A 24,378-nucleotide genomic window follows, 5' to 3' on the forward strand; every position below is an offset into this window, starting at 1 on the left:
GTTAAAATATTTCTGAAGCACCAGCTAAATTTGTGGCAAATATCAATTTATTTTGAATCATTTAACCTTGATCTTTAAAACCCTCATTTTTCTCCCCAGGGGAAAAAAGGAAATTGTCATGACCCATTAATATCCCTATTTTCAGACACCACAATCAGTCATACATTCTCTCCGTAATTTTTCTTGTTTAGCAAATCTTATTCCTGTTAGAAATTATTTGTGAAATGAATATGCCTCTGTCACTTCATCTGTGTTTCATGCATTTATCATACTGAATCCTAATTTGCTCTAAGGTTTTGCTAACTTTGGCTTCACTGATGTTTTTGTTCTGAAAGGGTTTAGATATTATGAAATATATTATGTCCAGTAGTTGTCTAATATTTTGCCACCTGCTTCAAAGGTTATACATGGATTAGTAAGTCAAAACAAGCCCTCAAAATATAGAATATCAATGGATGTGTCAGATAAGAAAGGCATAAATGGTGAAATCAACCACTGAGTTGACATTTTTCCTCTTGAAATAATTTACCAGAATTTGAAAGGATTTGTGCCTTTGAAAGTGCGTAATAAGGGAAAAAGTGAAAGACTGAACAGATTGATCTGAAATTTTTATTAACAATACTTCAAACAAATGCAAGCCAACATATTTTAGAGGGAATAGATATTGTTTTGTTCTGTCAACCAATCATAGAAACTTTCTAGGAAACCAATCAAAGCTGTATTATTATGGTTATGCACTGAGTAAATATTAACGTTTAAATTTAAATAGTATATGTGTGTGCACAGTTATATAGACATAATATCTTTGCTTTTCCTCTACAGAACTGTTGCCCAGTTGCCAGCAGTTGAATTGTCAGTATAAATGTGCCATGGTCAGAAATAGTACAATGTGTTACTGTGAGGATGGATTTGAAATAAAAGAAGATGGAAGAAGCTGTAAAGGTAATTATGACATGTAATTCTACTCAATTTTATTTTAACAGAGGCTTAATTAACAGAAATTTAATAAAATATCTTCAAGCACCTACCATGTGTTCCACACAGTGTTTATGTCCACTTTATTTTTTGTCTCTTGAGAGTTAAAAGTTGGCTCTCCCCCAAAAACCACATATAGAAACATTAGATAAGCATTTATACAAATCAATTTTCTTTCCTTTTTTGATTGAAGTGTAGTTGATTAATAATGCTGTGCCAATCTCTGCTGTACAGCAAAGTGACTCAGTTATACACATACAGACATTGATTTATATATTCTTTTCCATGATGGTTTATCCCAGGAGATTGGATATAGTTCCCTGTGCTGTACAGTAGGACCTTGTTATGTATCCATTCTAAATGTAATAGCTTGCATCTACTGACCCCAAACTCCCAGTCCATCCCTCTCCCTCCTTTCCCCCCCCTTGGCAACCACAAGTCTGTTCTCTGTGTCTGAGTCTGTTTCTGTTTTGTAGATAGGTTCATTTGTGCCATATTTTAGATTCCACATATAAGTGATATCATATGGTTACAAATCAATTTTCAATTCATATTGCAGTAATGACAGACATGGGACATGTCAACAATGGGATGTGTTTTGGTCAGTCACTAAAACTTTGGATTTAATTATTTTAACCTCCTAAATAGTTTATGTCTGTTATATAGCTGCAGTGTAGTAGACATTTGTTATCTACTAAGTTAATAATAGTCATGTAATGTTCTTTACAACTTTTACATTGGTAATTCTGGTGATTGATATTTGACCAATGCAATAATGATGAATATAAAATATTTATTTTTTAATGTCCTAATTTTTGTTTTTGTGAACATTCTACACCAAATGTTTACTTTCCAAAATGACTCTACTCTGCCATACTGAACTATTTTAGGTTATTTCTTCATTATGTTGAATCCAAATATATATACATATACATAATATTATATGTTTGTGTATATATATATATGATATATCCACAATATAAACAATACATTATTTTATATGGTATTTAGAATCTATATATAGAAAACATTGAATATAGACTCTGTGTATAAAATTGAGGAATATCTGTGTTACCAGCACCACTAATAAACAGAATATTTTCCAAAGAAATTGGTACTTTGCTGATTACTTTAACCCTTTGCTTTAATATTATAACTTTTACCTTAAAAATAGAATCTTAAAGTTGAAAAAAATCCTCAGAGAATATTTTTTTAAATCCTCATGACAAAAGTGAGAAAAGTGAGACCCTGAAAAATTAAGTGACTTAGTTAAGTCTGCACATCTTTTTAGTAAAAGACTTGGGACTGAAACACAGATCTCCAGAGCCCACTTATTCTTATCCTAGAGAGGCTCATTGGTTTATAATGTACATCGGGCTTAAATTTTCAGTTTGTGGTTTTTTCATTTTCTGCATAATACAAATATTATAAAAACATGTATTATTAAATGTTTATCAGACTCAAAGTCTACATAATCTGACTATAGGGGGACCAAACGTATATTTTATTTGACTGACAGTACTCTTAAACCAACATTTGAAAATCAGAAGGTTGCACACAGAAGTTCAGACTTTATGAAAAAACTCAGATTTGTCAACACTAGACCCCTTACAATCACAGAGTCTGCCAGATATAAGTAGTACCTCTGGACATGCACGCAATTTCAAGTTCAAAACAACACCTGCCATTCACACAAGGTAGGCCAATATACTTACCTGTATCCTTTTCATTCTTTTGCTATACCTCACTCCTATAGGTGTCAGGATTTTCAGCTCCTTTTACATGAATCTCTTTCTCCTGAATCTCTCTTTTAAATCTGTAAAAATCATCATAATCACTTTCTTCTGTTGAATATTAGTAAGCAAATACACAGCAATTTTTATGGAAGTTCACCAATAGAAGAGATTTTTTTACTTTGTCTGCACTCCTGGATGGCCAGGTCTGAGCATCATTTATGCTTTCCTGAAGGAATTTCCAGGATATTCTCTGTCCTTAAAGGAAGAAAGAAGATAGTGCTACAAGTGATGACATGCCTGTTTCTTTGCAGCCAATTTTGTGGAGTTACATCAATGTCAGAACAGTGCATTCTGACTGAGGAGAAAGAACAAAAGAAATCATTATTCATATTGCTCTCCTGTGTAGCATAATCACATATCAGAAAAACTAAAATAGGAACCAATAATAGTAAAGTTGAAAAAAATCGGTGAAAATATTATAGATACGAATCATCATTTTTGCCACTAGGGGCTGGACTTTATCAAATTCAAGATTTAATTTCACATTATCACTGTGGACTTCACTCCAAATACTATTTTTCCTATCCCCAAAGCTACTTACTTCAAACAAACTGTCTATAAATGCAGGCTATTACACGAAGCTAAAAAAATCGGAGAGGAATGCAAATAAATGTCATACAAATGCATAGTTTCCCAATTTAAATGGTTCCTTGGCTACTTAGCCATCTTTTGCTTTTCCTTAGTCAACTCCTTTCTTAGGTTGGGGGGTCAGAGGATGGGGTTGAGAGTTCCCACCCTCTAAGTCACCTGTTTGATCTTTTTGGAGACCAGTCCCATTCTGAGAATATCTAGTAGCCCCACCCTGAGTCACTTCATTAGCATAGACTCTAGTGTATTTCACAGGGCTCCTTAGAAATAACAAAAGATACTCCTATAGCTCAGAAAATTACAAGGTAACTGAACTCTGTGTCAGAAACAGAGGATAAAGACCAAATATATATTTTTATTATACCCAAGCAGTTTAATCCGCTTAACATCCTTCAGAGGAGGCTCATGGACTCCTCTCTCTTGCCGGCCTTTTTCATGTTGGTATCCTAAAGTATTTTTCTATAGCTAAGCTTTCCCGACTTTCCCTTTCTCTCTGTGGGATCTAACCCTCTCCTATTTTTTTAATCTAATATCCATATGCTATTGACTCTCAAATACTCCAAGACCGATCTCACCTTATATTATTGGTTCCATATTTCCAACTACTTATTAAATGTTTACTCAAGGATGCTCTACAGATACCTCAAATTTAACACATCCAAATCAAACTCACTTTTTCCTCCCATGATACCTCCACTGTAATCTACACTTCTTATAAAATTAGACCACCATTCACTTCTATCATATCCAGTCAAACTTCACGTTATCTATTCTATTTCTTAGACATTTGAGTCCATTCCCTCGTCTCCATTCCCACTGCTACTGTCATTGTTCAAAATATTATGACTTCAAAATACAATTTCTTGTGTGAAATTAGCACATAGCTAATTTTCCAGGTTCTCTTCTCTATATTCACCAATCCATTTATCGTGACTTTGTTTAGTTTTAAAATACAAAGTTGATCATAAAGCTCATCTAATTAATGCTTTCCAGTGCCTATGTATAATGTACAGCACTTTAGTTTACAAATAACTTCATTATCCCATCCCAAAACGATTTTCCCAATATCATCTCTTACCATTTCCTCTTATACACCCTTACTCCACCTGACTCCTTATACTTCTTTGAAATCCCTACCGTGTCATCCCAATGGCTTTTCACATGCTGTTTTGTTTAACTGGAACACCTCTTTCCATCTGATCCCTTTTTATTTAGTCTGAGGAAATCTAAATCATCCTTTAAACTCAGCTCAGTATGCAGCCTTCACATTTTCCCTTCAATTCCAAGCAGGTTCATTTACTTCTCTGTGTTTCTATTATAACTAGAGTATGACTCTATTATAAGGAAATGCATAGAAATGAAATTCTATATCACTAGACTTGTTTCACCTAGAGGTTGAAATCATGTTTTATAAATTTTGGTTTCTTCAGGAATTCGTATAGTGCTTGGTACACAGGACAGACTGAATACACATTTGTCTAAATTATTAGCTGGCAGAGTTTTTGTTTTTTTTTTTAATTTGCCCGGTTGGTTAAGAATCATTAAGTACCTGCTGCTTACAGAGACTTGAACAGGTGCTGGAGGAAAAAAGTATTGCTAGTGGAAGTAGGGAAAAAATAGGAGGAGGGCCATAGATATTAAAATAAAAATTAATTAAGATAAAATTTCTGCTTGCGACAAGTACTTAATAGTTTCCTCCTTTTGATTTAGTGAGGGTGGTTTACATTGCTTAGCTCAGAACTTTTATTTAATCTGTTCATTGAAAATCGTGTTGCCAGTCTAATTTTTGTCAAAATCCTGAAAAAGCCAGTGTCGTAAACACTAGAACTCTTCAGCGAATATTCATTGGAGTGCATTTTATACCTGTGCACAAATATCCAAGGACTTTTAGCCTACGCATCCAAAATGCAAATACATTATCTTTTAAAGTAAAAGATTTGGTGTTAAGCTTGATCTTGTATCTCCGTAACTATTAAAACGACACTGAATTTTATGTTCAGTTAGTGTGGTTTTGAAAAGATGTATTGGAGTTGGCTCTTTCTCGCTTTTTTTTAATAGCCTACTTCCAAAGTTTGGAAAAAATGTTTTCTTCAGGGAGAAAAAAAAATGCCCAACAATAAATCTGCTTAGAAATGATGTTAATTTACCTTTTAGATCAAGATGAATGTGCTGTTTATGGTACATGCAGCCAGACCTGCATAAATACGTATGGATCCTATGCTTGTAGTTGTGTGGAGGGCTACATAATGCAGCCGGACAACAGATCCTGCAAAGCCAAAACTGGTAAGTTATCTAATTTTTTTTTTTTTTTTTTTTTTTTTGCGGTACGCGGGCCTCTCACTGTTGTGACCTCTCCCGTTGCGGAGCACAGGCTCCGGACGCGCAGGCTCAGCGGCCATGGCTCACGGGCCCAGCCGCTCCGTGGCATGTGGGGTCTTCCCAAACCGGGGCACGAACCCGTGTCCCCTGCATCGGCAGATGGACTCTCAACCACTGCGCCACCAGGGAAGCCCAAGTTATCTAATTTTTGTCCTTCCAGAATTTATTTCCTATTTGCAGTTCTTTTCGTTAGAAATGTATATAGTAGAGCAATGTGGACTTTGAAGAAATAGATTTTTTTTCTTCATTTTAAGGAAATGATCCATCCTTAGAAAGCCAGAGAAGTTCTTTTAGTTGTCACTGATCACTACAAAACTCCTTCCATTACAGGAAGTTTCTAATGAACAAAAACCTGTTCAAAAGGAATGGATTAATTGATTTGAATTACCCATCTCTCTCCTGGACTGTATAATAGATTCCTCACTGGTTTCTGTGAGCCTCTGCTTTCCCTCTAAAATTCATATTTCACGTAATAGTTAATCTGCTAGAATATAAACCAAACCATGTTGTTATTTTGCTTAAAATCTCCTGACAGTTTTCTCTCATGTTGAGAATAAAACCCAAACTTCTCACAGGGCCTCTAAGGGCTAATGGACTAGTACCATTTACCTTTCCATCTCATCTCTCCTTCTCCTTTTATCACACCCCAGCCATACTGGTTTCCTTTTCCTTCAGCCACTTTGCTCTTGAGGTCTTTTCACTTGCTGTTTGATCTGCCTGCAATGCTTTTCTCTTTGATAGTCACATTCTTATCATTCAAGTCTTGGCTAGAATGTCAACATTCAGAATGACCTTCTCTGACCATTCTATTTAAGGGTGTGTACTCTCTCCATCACAATCTTATTTCCCAACTATACTTATTATTCATACCTATTCTATCACTACATGACTTTTTAGTTTTCTTTATAGCACTGCCATTTGAAATGAACATATTTATGTATCTGTTTATCATCAGATTTACCCAGAATAATATAATCATTATGAAAGTACAGAACTTGTCAGTTTTGTTTGCTGTTATATACTCAGTTCTGACCATTGCCTGGAACATATAGGTACTCAGTGAATATTTGTGGAAGGAAGGGAGAGATTGAGGGAAGGAAGGAGGGAGGGAGGGAGGAATGAAGGAAGGAAGGAAAAAGAAGGAATTAATTTTTCTTTCTAATTAAGATTACTACAATGAGTGTTCTCCTCTTAAGTATTTGAATTTCATTTTCAAAACTGCCTTCCCTTTACCTCTTATCTGCAAATAAAGCCTACTGTTTCTACTTAGTGTGCAGTCTTAGTACACCCTCAGTAAATATTGTTAATTTGCCAATGAAATAGCCTTGAGGTGCTAGTAATGATAGAATAACACTAATTTTTTGTTGTTTGTGTGTGTGTATGTGTGTGCGCGAACTGAATTAGCTTGGGAATAATATAGGAAGATATTACACATGGTATTCCATCTGGCATCTTCTCACTTCCTCCAAATCTGGTTTCATTTCCTGCATTTTCAAATTATGAAGTTTTGATAAATTAGTGAATGTCCCCTACTCCCTTTTATTAGCAATTGGAAAATTAGGCATGGGATGGGATTCTCTTTCCTGAAACCAAATTGAGCAAAGCATTGGATTTGCTCTGCGAGCTGCTGCTGTTTCCCTTTGCATCGTAACTTCATGTTATAATTTCAACTATTTCTCTGAGATAGTATGTTTAATTATTTACAAAACATATTTGTATAGAAAATTACCAAGAAAGGAACTCTTTTACTTCTTAGTTTATTTTTCTTCAATTGCTGACTTGGTTTATGAAGCCCTATTTATTTTTCAGGGGCAATCCTCTAGAAAAATTAGGTCAAGTTATCTGTTCCTCTTTTTTTCCACCACTGAGAGTTCTGATTTAATATATCAACGGATTAAAGAAGTGGAAGGCTTTTTCTTTGCAGTTTCTTCTATTGATCCACACAATATTGCTGTGAATACACAGGGAGAGTGTAACGTAATAAACCCTATACAGAGAAGCGCTTCCTCTCTTTCTACACAGAAGGGTTTCTGACAAAAAGAGAATGTAGTCAAAGAGGGATGGTACATGATATAGTGCTGCATCTTTGAATGTAGTCAGAGGGATGGTACATGATTTGATGACTCTAGCATTGATAATGGAATACATATGTAAATGCCTTCACCTCTAGTGGTTGGCTTGATGACTATTGGCGTACATAGTTAGAACAATACACAGTTTTCATGGGAACGTTCCTGTGGTTTGTAGTTTTAGGAAAATCAGTAATATAGTAAATGAGTACAAGTCTGTAACATATACTGACTAGTTCTAAAGGTCACATGGATATTTGAACAATGCATTTGTATAATTCAAAAAAACCGATCAGTTTTGCTTTAGTTTTCTCATATTTGTAACAAATGTACAGGAGGATTTTTTGCTTCCATTAGATTAAATGTATTAAAATTCCATTTAATACATCAGCTTTAAATTTTTCTGTGGCAATTTTATTTACTATGGTATTGCTGTGACTGAAGGGTGCTAGGAAAAAGTTATAAAGTAAACCCCATTTGTCTTCAGGCTTTGACTTTCCTCTTTTCCATTACCTGCTGCTTAGATTAGCACCTCTTTTTTTCTTCCTTTAAAATTTTACCCTACTGGATTCTGGAACCTGACTTTCCCTCCAAGTAAAGCCAGAGTTCAAGGGATTCCAGAAGCTGGGATTGTGTGAAATTAGGGAAAGGTTAGAATGGGCTGACCCCAAACAGTAGATGTTTGTAAAAGATCCCTAGACTTTAGACAGAAAATGCAACATAAATATATCAGACCCAGAGGATACAGTGGACAGCTAGAACTGCACACAAGAGGAAAGTTCTACAAAGACCTTACTAGATAATAGATGGGAAAATAAAAGTTCCTAGGAAAGGTAGCCTTTTATGTGAAGGCAGAGGGTGGCAGAGTCAGTTGGCTGGGAAGCTGCTTCTAAGGTGATGAACTAGTTCAGCACAAAATAATATCATGGGGCTTCCCTGGTGGTGCAGTTGTTGAGAGTCCACCTGCCGATGCAGGGGACGCAGGTTCGTGCCCTGGTCCGGGAAGATCCCACATGCCGCGAAGCGGCTGGGCCCGTGAGCCATGGCCGCTGAGCCTGCGCATCCGGAGCCTGTGCTCCGCAACAGGAGAGGCCACAGCAGTGAGAGGCCTGCGTACCACAAAAAAAAAAAATAATAATATCATGGTCGCTCCCCAACTAGTCACCCCAAAGCTTGCCTGTGGGATCTTATTTTCAATGTGACAATTGATAGTAAATAGGAAAATGAATTTAAGTTAATTGATTATCCCTCTTTTGTAGTATAATGACCAAATCCAAGTAAAAGTCATAAGCCCTAAGAGCACCTTTAAGAAATACCTCTAGTAGGGGGAGGGGATTTTAGGCCCTGTGGCAGTTGGGAGAAGAGATTAATGTTAGGCAGGAGGCCTTTTCACTCTTGATAATTCATGTAGTACAGACAAATTCTTTTCTTTTCTACACTGAGTAAGATTTTCCCCTGACTACTGAACTATAGAATCAAGTGTTTCAAAGTTGGGAAAATTTCAAAGGTAATCTAGTCCTATCCGTGTGACATCAAAATAGGTGATTTCCAAATGGAAGAAAATCTACAGAACTCTCAGTGTATGTAAAAAAAAAATAATAATAACTTCATGCATACTTGATATTACTGGGTAGTAGGAAGCATGCTAGAATGTGAATGTCATGATGGACTGTTCATAACTTTGGAATGGGACACACGTTAAAAACTAGTCATTTTTGAATTAAATGTTAGGACTTGTCATTTGAAAAAAGATGTTTTAAAGTAACTGTCAAGCATCTATAGGTATCCAGTAAAGCATCCTGTATATTTTTACATTTTTCAAAATTAGAGTTCTAATAATGACATCAAATCTGAAAATGAAAAGTTTTTTTGTTTGTTTTTTAATTTAGCTTACTTTCTTTTAACTGATTTAGACTGATTTTGTTATAGAAGTATGTGTTAAATGTGGGCACCCAGGATTGACAGGGGGCTCATGCAGAACCTGTGAGAGTGAAAATAATAGCTAAGGGTGTTTAATTTATGAACTGTTGGCAATTTTGAATGAACTGATAAATTCAGGCTCCTTGGACTATACTTTTCAGTGTCCTAACCACTTGCTTAAGGCAGGCATTTACCCCAGCATTCAGTTCTATGGAACCTATAAGCCTCTATTGATTTCATCAAAGCAGTAGCAAAATAAAGAGCACTAAATAATTCTATGCTCATCATCGTTGAGTCACCACATTAAATGGTACTACATGAGAGAGAGTACACCTTTTTGCCACAGAACAACCAGAGTAATGAGAGAAGAGAGTCCAGTAAATAACTTTGAGATTCTATTACAGCTTATGCTTTGCTGTCACTGATTTGGGCGAGGGTGAGGGGAGACTTTTTAGGCGATGGAACTCTTAGCTGTAAGAAATACAAATTATAATCCCTGTGTAATCCATAGAAGCACACCTCCAAACGTGTTAGAGAGTGTTTTCATAATACTTTCTTTGCTGCAATTTAAAGAAAGAAGGAAGGAAAGAAAGAAAAAGAGAAAGATAGAGAAATAAAACAAAATATAACTTCCTATGGCTCCTACTTCTAATCTCTATTATCATCTACTAATAAATAGTTTAAAATGTCCTTTTGGAAGGTTGGAGGAATCATCCATGGTTTTCTGTCAAGGCTGGCTCTGCTCATGGGGAGGACAGAATAGGCTGGTACTTGTATAAAAAGGGACAAGCCTGGGAATTAAAAAAAAAAAAAAAAGGGGAAGAGCCCCTGCTCAGAGTATCATACTAATCAGCACTTGTGATGCTTGGAATTCAGTTATTAAAGTATAATTGCCTTTTTTTTCTTTTTAAAAGAAACACCCCATATTAAAATTTAAGTGTTCGTAGGAAGAGTAACATATTAAGTCTTAGTGACCTTGATAACTTAAGAAACTATGGATCAGATCTGTTTCAGTCTACCATCTGGCTAAGAATGGCTTCCCACAGAATGATATGTGATCACGTCTTGACAACGTGAAGATTCACTATTTAGAGTTTTTACTCTTTTTAGATAGTCCAAAGGTCTAGTTCCTGCACAGTTTGTCATTCCATTGAGGCATAACTGTGAATGACACTTGATGACGTGATGGTGTATGAGAAGCTCTGAGCTAGGAGCAAGCCTAGTAGACCAGCACCAGAATAGAAATCCAGATTTGTCATTTTTTACTCAGTCACATATGCTTGGAGGAAATGATGTACACTATGGTAAGTGGTAAGTGACAGAGAAGTAGCTCAGTGCCTGGAACAGAGTTTGTGCTGGGTAAATGCTTGTTGGATGCTGCAAGCAATTTCTTAAACATTCAGGAAGCAGAATAAGGGTATTGGGATATTGAGGATCAAAAAAAGGAAAGTCAAAAGGCTGCAAGAGATTCGAAGGGTAATGGTTGTTTTTTTGGGTTTTTTTGTTTGTTTTGTTTTTGCCAGTTTCATCATGTTATTTAGGGTTCAAGCTGCCTTTGTTGCAGTAGAGGCATCAAAATTGGCTGGGGAGCTCTGCATAATCTCCATAAATGTGCTCTCTCAACCAGTCCCTCCTCAGACAGACATGCAGTCCGAGTGCGTGTTTGCTGTGCAAATATAGCTGGAGAATAACGACACCACCTGCAATCAGGCAGTATATCCTAAGCCTCTGTTCTGTACAAATACTAGAGCTTCACAACTCCCTTTGATAACGTGGCCTGGCCATTGAAAGTATTTTTCTATTTTTTAGAGTACTCCTACCCTATATCTTCTCTGGCCCTTTGCTCAGTTGGAATTCACATTCCATGACAGGCCAGGGCAAGGATTTCTAATGGAATTTCCATTACCCAAATTAAGCATCACACTTTTTTTTTCTACCCACACAACTGTTAATGAGTTTGCCAGTATTGAGGTATAAAACTCCTCATGAGTATTCTATGTCTGTTTTTGCTAGGTTTTAAAATTTTTCTTTTTAAGTTTTTGATTTTTTGTTTCCTGGAGGACATCAGTTTCACAGTCTAACACCTTTCTTGATATCTTAAATCTTTTTTCCAGCAACAAATTTGCAAGATTGATAACAGTCTTACCTGTCATGTGTTTTACGTGTCATGACACCTTTGATTTACCCATAGTCTAAAAAAATATTAGACACAGAAAAAATGCATGTCTTCCATTTTCTTTACCACTTAATATCTTAGCTGCAATCTAGCTGCAGATGTCTTTATTTGGATATTAAGAATTACATGACGACATTTATGGGCTCTAGATTTGACAATCAGTAAATTTTGTTTTCACAAATGACACAATATATAAGTACAAATTTCTATCATTGTATTTTTTTATAGAATAGCTATTGATTGAACTAATATTTAAATCCTCAATATAAAATATATAATAGATCATGGCATGTTCTACAGTTAACTTCCTTTCTTTGTCTTAAAATTGGACAAATATAATGAAAAACAAAAAGAAATGAGGCACATTTAAATTCATAGAAATTACAAATGGTTTAAGATTACGCATGGTTGTATAATTTTTCTATTGTTTTGTTTGAGAAAAGTGTAAATATAGTGCTATTGAAATCCTCAGAAAACCTAAGCTTAAAACCTGACAGAAAAAAAATTTTTTTTTCTAAAAGGGAAATTTGTTTTTCAGAGAGTTTTCAAGGCATTCCCTGTATCAGTTGCAGTCAACAATGTAATAAGAGCAGTTAGAGAATGTCTCTTGAGCACTCTTCCCCCAGAGTTCATATTTGCCTTTGACTTTGATGACAAATATTCTGCATATTCTCCCTAGTCAAGCTGCTTAACGTCATTTTGGTCCTGAGAAGAAAAAATCCATTGTATTGAATGCAGTTTTAAATGTGTGTGAGCATTTCTTCTTCGCACTAGGACTCACACAGCCTCCATCTTTGCTTTCCATGAAAAATAATACTTGCCAAGTTATTAGACAAATTATATCTTAACAGACTTTAGAGGTTTAGAACATACCATCAAATTACAAGGGATATATATCTAGTAAAGTAGCTAAAAGTTTGGTATATAATCACCACTGAGTATTTAGAACTAGTCTTTTTTTAATAGCAAAGTAGAAGATTGTGATCTTAAATATAGGTTATCTATTTACATCTGTTGGCAGCCCTGTCAGAAAACAGTGAAATAGATTAAATGACCTTTCCCTTTTCCACCTCTAGATAATGAATTTTCAGATGTCTACCTCCTTCCTCTTTATTCTAAGATGATGGTCTTGTTTCATATTCCCCTGAGAAAACAGAAGCAGTCAAAAGAGAACTTTCTCATCCTGAACTACATCTACCAATCTATCTGAATCTAGAGCTAATCACTTCATCCTTCTCTTATTTGAATTGAAGAACAAACTGACTTTGATCCTATCTAAGGCCAATCCCAGCCTCTGTGCATCAGTATCACCTTCTCTCACCTGTACAAGAGTTAGACTCAGACAGTTGTCTTCTTTATTCCTTGAATCATCAAGATATTCTTTTCTCCTGGATCATTTCCATCAGTATACAAGGATGTAGTAAAGAGGCTGCAAAACAACCTCCTTTTAAACTGTATTTCTCTCCAGCTACCACTCCATTTTTCTTTTCCCGTTATAGAAAAACTCAGTGTGTTGTCTCTTTCTCTATTTTCTCCTCCTCCTTCAGTGGGTCTTACCTTCTTATCACTTACTTAAACCTCTGTTGTCAAGGTTACCAGTGACCTCAGTTGCTTAATTACTCAATTATCAGTCCTTAGCACACAACTGATCCTGTCTCCTTCTTGAATACTTTCCCTTTTAAAGAGTGTATTTTTGGAGTTCTCCTCTTACCTTACTGGGCATTTTTTTCCCCCTCAGTTTATTTTGCTGCATAATCCTCATTTTGTCAGTATTTTCAGCATGACTCAGTGTTCAGTCCTTTGGACATCTTCTCTTCTTTTATTGATTTCCTAAGTGCTCTCATCCTGTATCATGACTTTAAAAACACATCCTCTTCCATGGTTTTATTAAACGTCTAGAGACTGAGACTTGCCAGTTTTTACCACCAGCCCTGAGCGCTTTGTTGAACACCAGATTCACTTGAATATTGAGATCCAACTTACCATCTCCATTTGGAAATTTAATGGAAATATCACTCTATGTGTCCCAAGCTCTTGATTCTCTCCCCTAATAATGCTTTCTCCAGTGATGGCCATCTTGGTTAATGTGACCCCATTCACCCAATTGTCCAAGCCAAAATACTGGAGTCTCCCTTGACTCCATTCTTTCTCTCAAACCCTTTGTTTCAAACTTTTAAATATGTTCTGAATTGTACTACTTTCTCTAAAGAACAGCCTGCATCCACGTTCCTACCAATGCTTTACCTTTCTTCATAGAATTTAACACTGCCAAAAAAATATTAAATAGTATTGGTTTACCTGCTTATTGACTTTTTCCTCCACTAAAATGTAAGCTCTACAAAAACAAAAAATTTTATTGGTTTCATTCACTGCTGTATCTCTAGCATCTAGATGAATGCGTGGCGGAAGCTAGTCATGCTCAATAAATCTTTGTTAAATGTATAAATAAATATGCAAACACTGAGACAGTATTTTCTTTTTAGGAGACAAAAGTGGTTTTTTAAAGGACCCATGCTTTCAAACTGGAAATATTTTTAAAGCAATTTCTTTAATGTTGTTTTTTTTTTTTTTTTTTTTTTTTTTTTTTCCGGTACGCGGGCCTCTCCCGTTGCGGAGCACAGGCTCCGGACGCACAGGCCCAGCGGCCATGGCTCACGGGCCCAGCCGCTCCGCGGCATGTGGGATCCTCCCGGACCGGGGCGCGAACCCGCGCCCCCTGCATCGGCAGGCGGACTGCCAACCACTGCGCCACCAGGGAAGCCCTAATGTTGTTTTTTATTGTGGTAAAAGTCACATAATATAAAACATAGTATTTTAACCATATTTAACTGTACAGTTCCGTGGCACTAAGTACATTCACATTGTTGTGCAACTCTCACCATCATGCATCCCCCCAATTTTTCACCTTTCTAAACTGAAACTGTGTCCCCATTAAACACTAACTCCCCATTCCCCCTCCGCACCCCTGCACCCCCCAGCCCATGGCATCTACCGGTATACTTTCTGACTCTGTGAATTTGACTATTCTAGGTACCTAGTATAAGTGTAAAGCAATTTTTAAATGAGCCAATATCTATTACTTATTAAATTCAATCATTACCAATTTATAAATTAAAGGGACATGTCTGAATTGGGAAAAATGTGCTTCTATAGCTAAAGAAGTTTCTGTTTGCCACAATGAGAAAGGTGATTAGGAGATTCAAAAGTAGCCATAGGCCACCTCTCAGTAACTAATGCAAATTGACCATCCCTGGACTATCTGCTAATTTTAATATTAATTCAGTAACCTAAAATTTGAATGAATCATACTCTGAGATTTTGAGATTTACCAAAATAACCCTTCAATTTAATTAAATTTATACTTTAATTAATTAAATTCAGTATAATTAAGTTTATTTCATTTTCCTGATTAAAAATCACAATGCATTATTTTTGTCATTTTATTGAAATACACTATCATTCTTTATTTTTTTTGAAATACACTATCATTCTTAAACTTAAAAAATCAGTAAAATATCTTTAAAAACATTGGCAAATCCATATTCAAACAGCCCTTTATGTGTCATTCATTTATTGACCACTTACCATGTGCCAAGTAAGACCTTCTAGTTAGTAGGGGAAATATGATCCTTCCTTGATCTGGTGGATCAACTCTTTAAGAAACAGGAAAACTGTGAGAGCTGCTGATTTGCAAAATGAGAACCTCTTTTAGTGTGTGTGTGTGTGTGTGTGTGTATGTGTGTGTGTGTGTATGGCACGATGTTATTGGCTTTAACTGTTGTTCAGAAAATGTTCCTTATTCCTGCGAAACAACATATTTCATTGCTTCTCAATCATCACACTTCACATTGAAATATCCTCTAAATGAATGTAGCGGTATTTCACTATTAACATCCAAATAACAAAAAGGTTACATTGTTTTAAAGTCTGTAATTCAGGTTGATCAGTAGTTTACCTGAGTGAGTTTTCACAATGCCCAAGACAAGATTACAAAAGACAACACTGACCTAATATGCCAGCACTAAACCCATCATCTTCTCATAAAACCGACTCTGCTTTTTTTCCTGTTCCTCCCTGTCACCCAAATCTCAAATTTCCACAGAATCTTTGACCCCATGCCCCTTATTATCTACATAAAACAGTCTCTACAGTTTAAAACTTCGACTTTATTACATCACCCCATCTCTGTGTAGGAACACACCACCACCCATTTTAGGTTCTTCTACCTATTTTCTGAGAAATTAAAATAGCATTTCCCTGTTCAGTAATCCAGATATTCAAAACCTTTGTCTATATAAGTTTTGGTTTTTTTACTAATAACCGTGGGTTACCTTCTTTATAATTAAAAAGATAAATACCTTTCTTGATTTATATGTGTGAAATTTAATGTGTTCCTGAACCTCTGTGGATTCTCTGGGGCTTACATTTCTCCACTGGCCCCTGCTTCCAATAGAAATGTCGGCACACATGGTCATTCTTTCTTTCTGTATCGCATCAATCTAAAGGAGAACAGAAATACCTTTTCCTTTTTACCTAACTCCTTTCCAAACTCACTCCAGAATACTACCACCAAGGCAGTGTATAAACAAGATTTTTACATACTACCTTCCCATCTGATTTGAATTATATTACACCACTTTAAAAGTAAAAGCAAAAACAACTTTAGAAATTAAATGGGAAATATACCTATCCTACTATATTCTACTCATGCATATCCTATTCTATGTATCATTTCCCAGTTGATCTTCAAGATATTTTTGCTCGTTATACTCTTTCTAAAATTTATATTGACTTTCCATTGCAACCCAAATTAAAAATAAGTTTATCATCTTGACATTAAATGACTTGTGCAATGTTTTCTCCACCTACTTTCTCAGCTACTGCAAGCTCTATGTGAGTTTGAATCTAGTTCTTTTTACTTAGTAGCTTTGTGATCTTAAGCAAGTTACTTAAACTCTAAATAACTTAGTTTTCTTACCTATAAAATGTGGATAATATTAGCACCTGATTCTTAGAGATGTTGTGAGTATACAATAAACTGATAAAGATGAAGCTAGCTCCTAAAATATGCTCAAAAAGTTTGCTATTGTCATTATCATGATGAAGTACTTTCACCACTAATGCATGTTGTACCCTCAGAAACTGAAAAACTGAGGTTAGTATCTTCCCAACACATCTTACAGTCTTTCCCACATATGTGCTTTTGTCAGAGCTGTTTGTTTCACCTGACTTCCTTTTTTTCTTCTTCTTCTTCAACTTTTTTTTTTTTAATCTCTGCATGTCCAATTCCTGTTCTTCCATCAAGGCAAACCTGAAATCAAACGTCATCATCATTAAGGAACTTTTAACTCTATTAAACAGATACGTTTTTGTACATTTGTGATGCTGTAACAATACCACAGACTGGGTAACTTACAGATAACAGAAATTTATTTCTCTAGAGGCTGGAAGTCTGAGATCAGAGTGTCAGCATGGTCTGCTGCGGGCTGTCTTCTGGGGTGCAGACATATTGTATTTTCACATGGCAGAAGGTGCTAGGGATCTCTCTAGAGCCTCTTTTATAAGGGACTTATTCATAAGCGTTCCAGCTTTGGGACCCAAGCACCTCCCAACTGTCACCTCCCAATACCATCATCTTTGTGGGTTAGGATTTCAACATAGGAATTTAGGGGACTCAAACATTCAATCATAGCAAGATATATCTAAACATTCTTTGGAACTCAATGTTACTATACATGTTTTATGAAAGGTACCAAACCTGACTTAAAAAATATAGACTTTTATAGATATTTAGAGATGTATATATATGTATATCAATTTTTCTGTTAGGTATATCTTTCTTGAAGACAGACTGTCCTGCTGATCCCCTTCAGATACTAGCTGAATACCTTAGAGCTATAAGTTCTAAAAATAAAATAAAAAATACAATAAAGCATTTTCATCCAGTCAATTGAGTTTAGTATAAATGCATTGTGACAATAAAAGGTAGTGCTAAGATAAATTACAGTATAGTTGTAGTAATTACATTTTTTTGCTTAGGTGAAAACTGTTTAATGCATTTTAATGTTTCCACATTTGATTCATGTTTTACTTTTTCTTTTGTAAAATCTGATAAAATAGTTTCCTCTGACATGTGGCACAGCATGTACTTATTCTAAATATCATTCAGCTCAGTAAAGAGATTTTTCCATTGACAAAATAGTTGAGGAAAATGGAGAAACAAATTTGGCCGTATACGTTTTGGAAATGAAAATATTCCAGCCCTGTATCTTTTTTTCACTTATATGGTTAACTTTATCCACATTTTCAGTTTGGTTTAGTTGACTTTGGTCTATAATTTATTATATTATTTGAATAATGCTTTTTTTCTCTTTTTTAAACTAGATAATTTCCTCCTAGTATTTCATATTCAACTTTTTTTGTTCATTGCATAATTTTAGAAGTTTTCTTTTCTTTTCTTTTAAATTTAGTCTCTTTATACAGATTGCTCTTCACTTTTGTTGCATATAGTTACACTTCACTTCCTATGAGGGTTTGCATAATTTTTTGCTACAAGTTGTTATCATTCTTCTCATTTCTAACTTCATCATATTTTCCTTATTATTAAAGACTTTATACATTTGTATATGATAAACTAAAAATAAAATTGTTTAAATTCTTCTTTAAGTTATTTTAAGTTTGTATTGGTTGAAAACCAATTCTTTGGGCTGTACAGATAACAATTTTCCCTTTTCCCATGCTTTAGTCTGGCTCTTCATTTTATATACTTTACACGGAAGTTACCATTTAACCTTTTAAACAGTTGAACCTCATTCTTTTTTTTTTTTTCTCATCTTTGAAATAACAGATATTGAGGTGCACCTACCTAACTTCATTCACTGGAGATAATTGCTCACAATTACAGGATTAATTAGGGGAAATCAGAACACAGTATAACTAGATAATACATATTTTTCTATGTGTATATGTGATATAGATACATTTATTATGTACATAAATATTTATTAGGCTTATATTTATTTTTAATTATCTGAATCCACAATTCCAATTACTTAAAATGAAACTAGCTGAATTAATATTCTTAGAATTGAATGGAAGAATAGGGAGTTTAAATGAAGCTGTAAAAATTAGTTTTATTCACTCTGAAAACATACATTTAACATCAACTATATGTCAAAATCATATTATTATAAGTATATAAAAACATTTTTAGTATATTCTTGACTATGAGAGGAGAAGGATATGTTTGCAAGGGTATGGTTATAGTGGCTTGGAATTTAAAGAGATATTTTTATGAATCTAGTCAAGTGAGAGATTTCTTGTTTCCAAGCTTCTCCTTTTAATTCTCAGTTTTCTAATCAGTTTTAAAAATTATGACACTGATTAATATAACATGATAGGAAAAAAACCATGTTCTGATTATACACATCTCTATAACTGTTTGGGAGAGAAAATACTCTTTTTTATGCTGTTGATATATGGGTGGGAGTGAAGAGAATGAGGACAGTTTTCCTCCTCCAACATGAATCAGTTGACAGCCTATCGTAGAGGTTTATTCAACTTAAGTCTTGATTCTCTACGCCAGAGTGTTGACTGAGTGCTTTCTTGTGTTCCAATCTCTTCTATGTGGAAGGTTAATATTTATTACTTCTCATTAAGTGTTGATGTAGACAACCCTTTGACTGAAGTCATCTGATGTGTTTTCTAACTGTTCCTTCAAGGAAACTGTTCACTGACTCTAAGTGTGGCATCTGATATGAGCATCACATTTATTCTTATCAGTCTTTTATCATTATTACCCAAGCTAATGATGATCTTCACTTGGCATGTGGAAGCATGTGGTAATAATGCCCACTAGAGAGCAGTGTAGTGCGGGTAGAGATGGATAACCTTTGTCAGGCCTCTGCCCCCTTTCATAATGAAGTAGGAAAAAAAAAAGATTTATATCCCTAGCCCCTGATGATTTTTGTGGGTCCTTGTGTTTCAGTAGCTTCTCCCACTCCCATATCAGGCCTTATGTTTTATTTGTCTTACGTGGGAAACCATAGATAATAATTAGCAGAGACACATGGGTATTACTTCAGTAAAGTACATCACAACTAACACTAGAAGTATCCTTCCTCCAGTATGTCATTTGAATTTTAAAAGTCACCATTATTTTATCAAACCATGTCAATTTATGAAGCACCTGACTTTCTCTCTATTGGCTTTCTGTTTATCTGAAGCTTTAAAATCAGTGGTTGATATATTTTGCATTAAGGTAAGCAACTGACTCGCTCAAAAAGCAGCTACAAAAATCAAATAGATTGATTAGCTGTGTCCAGTAAGCATTGCCTGTGTTGACCATTAATTTATTTTTATCTCAATTTCTCAAGAGAAACTCAATGTTCCTTCATATTCCAGCCTCTCTTCAAAGAATGTTTATGACATACTTAAATTTACTGACCGGTAGGCAGTTTAGAAATTGTCTACATCTGGACTTCTTATAAGCTTGGCAGCAGTGGTTCATTTTTGAATGAGAGCTGATTTCACTAAAGGTCATTTGGGCTGTCAAATGAAGACCATAAGCACTGACATTAGTGTCAGTATATCTTTGTTAACCTGATAACACAGCTGTCTAAGACCCCTTCCTAACCTGAGAAATCCATCCATGATCCAACAGGCTTCAGGAGTGCCAAGGTCGACTGGAAAACAAACAGAGCTAGTACTGTTGAAAAGAGACCAAGTTTAGACGTCCACATTAAGGAATGGCAAGGACACATATTACATGATTCAAGATGGCTTTAAGAGATTGAGAGAGAGCCAGCTGGCTAACCAAGCTCAGATGTAGTCCCTTGACAAGGTTACATAAGCAGAGACAGTTCACAATTTTACTGATTATTCTAAGAGAACTCTTTATTATGGAAATAATATTAGTATTATTGAGACTTACTTTTTGTTGGTGTTTACCAAGCAGTCCAGGGACAAGTTCACTTCTCCACTGGGAAGAAACTGTTGGGCTATTTAGTTTATAATCTCACTGAGGTTGTACTGTTGTTTACTTTTGTTTCTTTTGTTGTTTTAAGATAAAAAAAAAACATTTAATGCCTTTCTGAAGGCAGAGAAGAATCCTATGGCTTGATTGAAGTAATTTCTTAGGAGTAAAAATTCAAATACTCATGGAAGGCCTTAGGATGTGTTTCAGAGTTGACATTTTAGGCCTGTGAGGGAAGACCCAAAATCATCTTCGTTGGACAGCTCTTCTATTTGAATGATACACAAGGAGCCTGATATTCCTACTTCCCCAAGAAATGATGAAGACCATTAAATAATGTGTTCAAAATGTTAGATGTTTAATTATATTAGCCATAGTGTGTACATTTGCTTTTCTCCTACCATTACAGTGCTCAGTATCAGTGTCTTGAATGATCTAATAATGTTTATGAAATTTTCTGAAGAGACAGTATTTCTCTGGATTCCATCCATAGGTTAAGAAATCCAAATTACTTTGTAACATTTCACAGAATGTTTCTAACAAACTCTACTGTGTAAAAGTTCCATGTGTCCTTTGGTCTTATTCAGAAAATTTGTAGTGAACGGCCAATAGGTTCCAGATTTTTTATAAATGCTAGAGATAACATCAGCAGAAGTAGAAAAATACACCAGAGAAATAAATAAGATATATACAATGTATGGTAGTGATAAGTGAAAAATAAACTCGGGAAGGTGTACCGAGAGTGTAGGGGCTTGTAGTTTTTTACAAGATAAAGTGGTAAGAGAAGTCCTCACCAGAACGGTGACATCCAAATAACACCCAAAAGGAGGTCAGCATGTCAAGTCAGCCATTCTGAAATATGATGATTATTCTAGGAAGAAGGAAGAGCCTCTGAGATGGCAGCTTACTTGGCTTGTTCACAGAACAAGAAGACGACCAGTATGTGTGCAGCAAGATAAACAAGGGTGGGAGTAGTAAGGAGATGAAGGAAGCGAGGTCAAAGAGTAATGAGAATACACATCAGATAGGGCTTTATAAACCATTTTAAAGGCTTTGAATTCCCTCTGATTGAAATGGGAACCCTTTGAGGAACTGGGCAGAAGACTTGCTTGATCTGCCTTAACATTTTAAGGATATGACTGGCTATTGTGTTGCCATAGACTCAGGAAGAGGAGGGCATAGATGGAGACAGAGAAACCAGTTGGAAGGCAGTTGTAATGATCTGGTTGAGACGTGATGACAGCTTGGGGCAGGATGGTAGTAGGAGTCACTGATGTGTTTGACATCAGAATCAAAGAGATTTGTTGACACGATGGATGTAAGGCAGCAAAAAGGAGAAGTTGGAGGTTTCCAAATTTTCCCTATTCCCTAATTAGCACGAAAGCTACTCTGAATATGATTATAGAGCTAAACTCTTTCAACACTAATTTTACATGGGCTTTTACTGTTAACTTTATATGTTAAAGGTGTTGTGATTCCGGTCAATTAGTATGTATTTACCAAAAACTCACCAATCCTAGCACAAGTAAAGATGCATTGTTCCAACAAGTGGTAGTAAACAAGTTTTTTACCTCGAGAATCTTACTTTCCTGACTGTAGAGAAGAAATGTGAAAGGAACCGGTTCAGTGACCATGATCTAGTCACTAAGGAAATGTGTGATTGTTTGGCTCCAGGGGTCAGTCAGGGAGCCAATGAGCCTGAGGTCACAGGTGCTCTTTGTGTGAGGCTGTGAGCTTTGCATGTTCCACTCCAGAGAATCTATTTCTGACCTCATACATCCACTTCAAAAAAGTGTGCCCTTGCTCACAAGGGAAGTCTATAACACTGTATGGAGAGGTCAATCCAGATCCATCATCATTGCTAGAAAAACAACTCACAGCATTTCTTTTATTTACCAACAGTGAAAGCAAATAGCATTGTCCTCATATTTAGACAACACATTATGACTAAGGAAATCAAGAATAGAAATGCTCAGTGGACTATGTTGTCCTTAAAAAAAATGAACTGATATAGTTACTGAAGCATATCCAGGTTACTAAAAAATACTTTTGGCAAGGAATTTTTAAAATTGTAAAGATGCATTAAAAATATAGGATAACTTTTAATAAGTAATGCCAAATTATTTTTTAAAAAGTGACTCATTTACTGAACTCACTTTCCTCTTTCTGTTTTATTCCAGAACCTACAGATAGGCCTCCTTTGCTGTTAATTGCAAATTCTGAAACAATTGAGGTTTTCTATCTTAATGGAAGTAAAATGGCAACCCTGAGCTCAGTCAATGGAAACGAAATTCATACTCTGGATTTTATTTACAATGAAGATATTATTTGTTGGATTGAATCGAGAGAATCTTCAAATCAGCTCAAATGTATCCAGATAACAAAAACAGGAAGATTAACAGATGAATGGACAATCAGTATTCTTCAATACTTTCACAGTGAGTTTCAATTTATATTATATGCCACCCTTTAAGGATTTCATTTGCAGACCAGTAGACAGGATCCTTAGATTTTCTAGCATAGCTAATGGCTTTTGGAAAGCTATATATGCAAGTATGAATGCACTTAAATAAGTATATTCCCTACGTGTTTTGCATATACACACATATACACAAGAATTGCACTGTTTATGTAAGCAGTACATTGAAGGGTTAATTTTAATTCTTTCTTTAATGCTTATTGCAGTATCACCTGGATGAGAACTGTGATTTTTCACTGAATGATAGTTCACAATGTGATAGTGAAGGTAGGATTAAAAAACAACAACCACAACCAAAAACAAGAAACAGATTTGATAATTATAAGCTCTTCAACTGTAGTGTTCGTTAAAATACCTTGAAAACTATTAGTTTTATGCTAATTGGTAACAACTACCCGTGTTTGTTGACTTTTTTCCTAGTAAATCAGAGTTTTTATATATCTTCTTCCTAAAGAGTAATTTGTAATTTGTGATTCACTTGATTTCTCATGTCGGAAATTCACAAACTATTAACTGTCTTTCTCTTTCTGTATATCACATTGTCACATGCACATACATTCCTCCCCTCACTATTCTGCTCTCTACCCCTCCCACATGAGAGTATAAAAATTTATTTGTGCTTGCCTGGGGAAACAGTATGCATGAGAATTTCAAGATGTATTCATTTATTTTATGATTTATAGAAAAAACTTATTCTTACAAATGCTACCAATATAAAACTTGGTAGAGAAATGAAGGAAATGTACAATCAAGTTAAGAAGAAAAAAAGAGTGCTGTGATAGAATAAATTTAGTTTTCAGATGTTGAATGTTTGGTGATTTGAATTCAGTAATCATATTTTATTGATGTTTGTGATGTACAGTTTCAGGGACTGGTTATTGATCCTTATTAAATGTAAGAAAATAGTACTATGTAATGTTTGAAAATTATGATTAGATTGAATAAAAACAGTGGCAAAGATTGTAAGAAAAATGGAATATGAAGTGAACAGAAGTAAATGTTTAACAAATAGAATCCAACAT

General features: G+C 35.2%; 1 protein-coding gene across 1 annotated transcript in view; it reads left to right on the forward strand.

Annotated features, from left to right (window-relative positions):
- Positions 1–24,378, forward strand: part of LRP1B (LDL receptor related protein 1B) — a 1,467,083-nt gene that overhangs the window by 506,000 nt on the left and 936,705 nt on the right. The window contains exons 4-6 of the mRNA XM_027078335.1: positions 823–942; positions 5,514–5,642; positions 23,058–23,315. Coding sequence (XP_026934136.1) covers positions 823–942; positions 5,514–5,642; positions 23,058–23,315 — 507 coding nt within the window. The remainder of the gene's footprint in view (positions 1–822; positions 943–5,513; positions 5,643–23,057; positions 23,316–24,378) is intronic.

Source organism: Aethalodelphis obliquidens, unplaced genomic scaffold (assembly GCF_003676395.1).
Source record: "Aethalodelphis obliquidens isolate GAN/ISIS:26980383/991018 unplaced genomic scaffold, ASM367639v1 scaffold2, whole genome shotgun sequence".
Taxonomy (NCBI): Eukaryota; Metazoa; Chordata; class Mammalia; order Artiodactyla; family Delphinidae; genus Aethalodelphis; species Aethalodelphis obliquidens.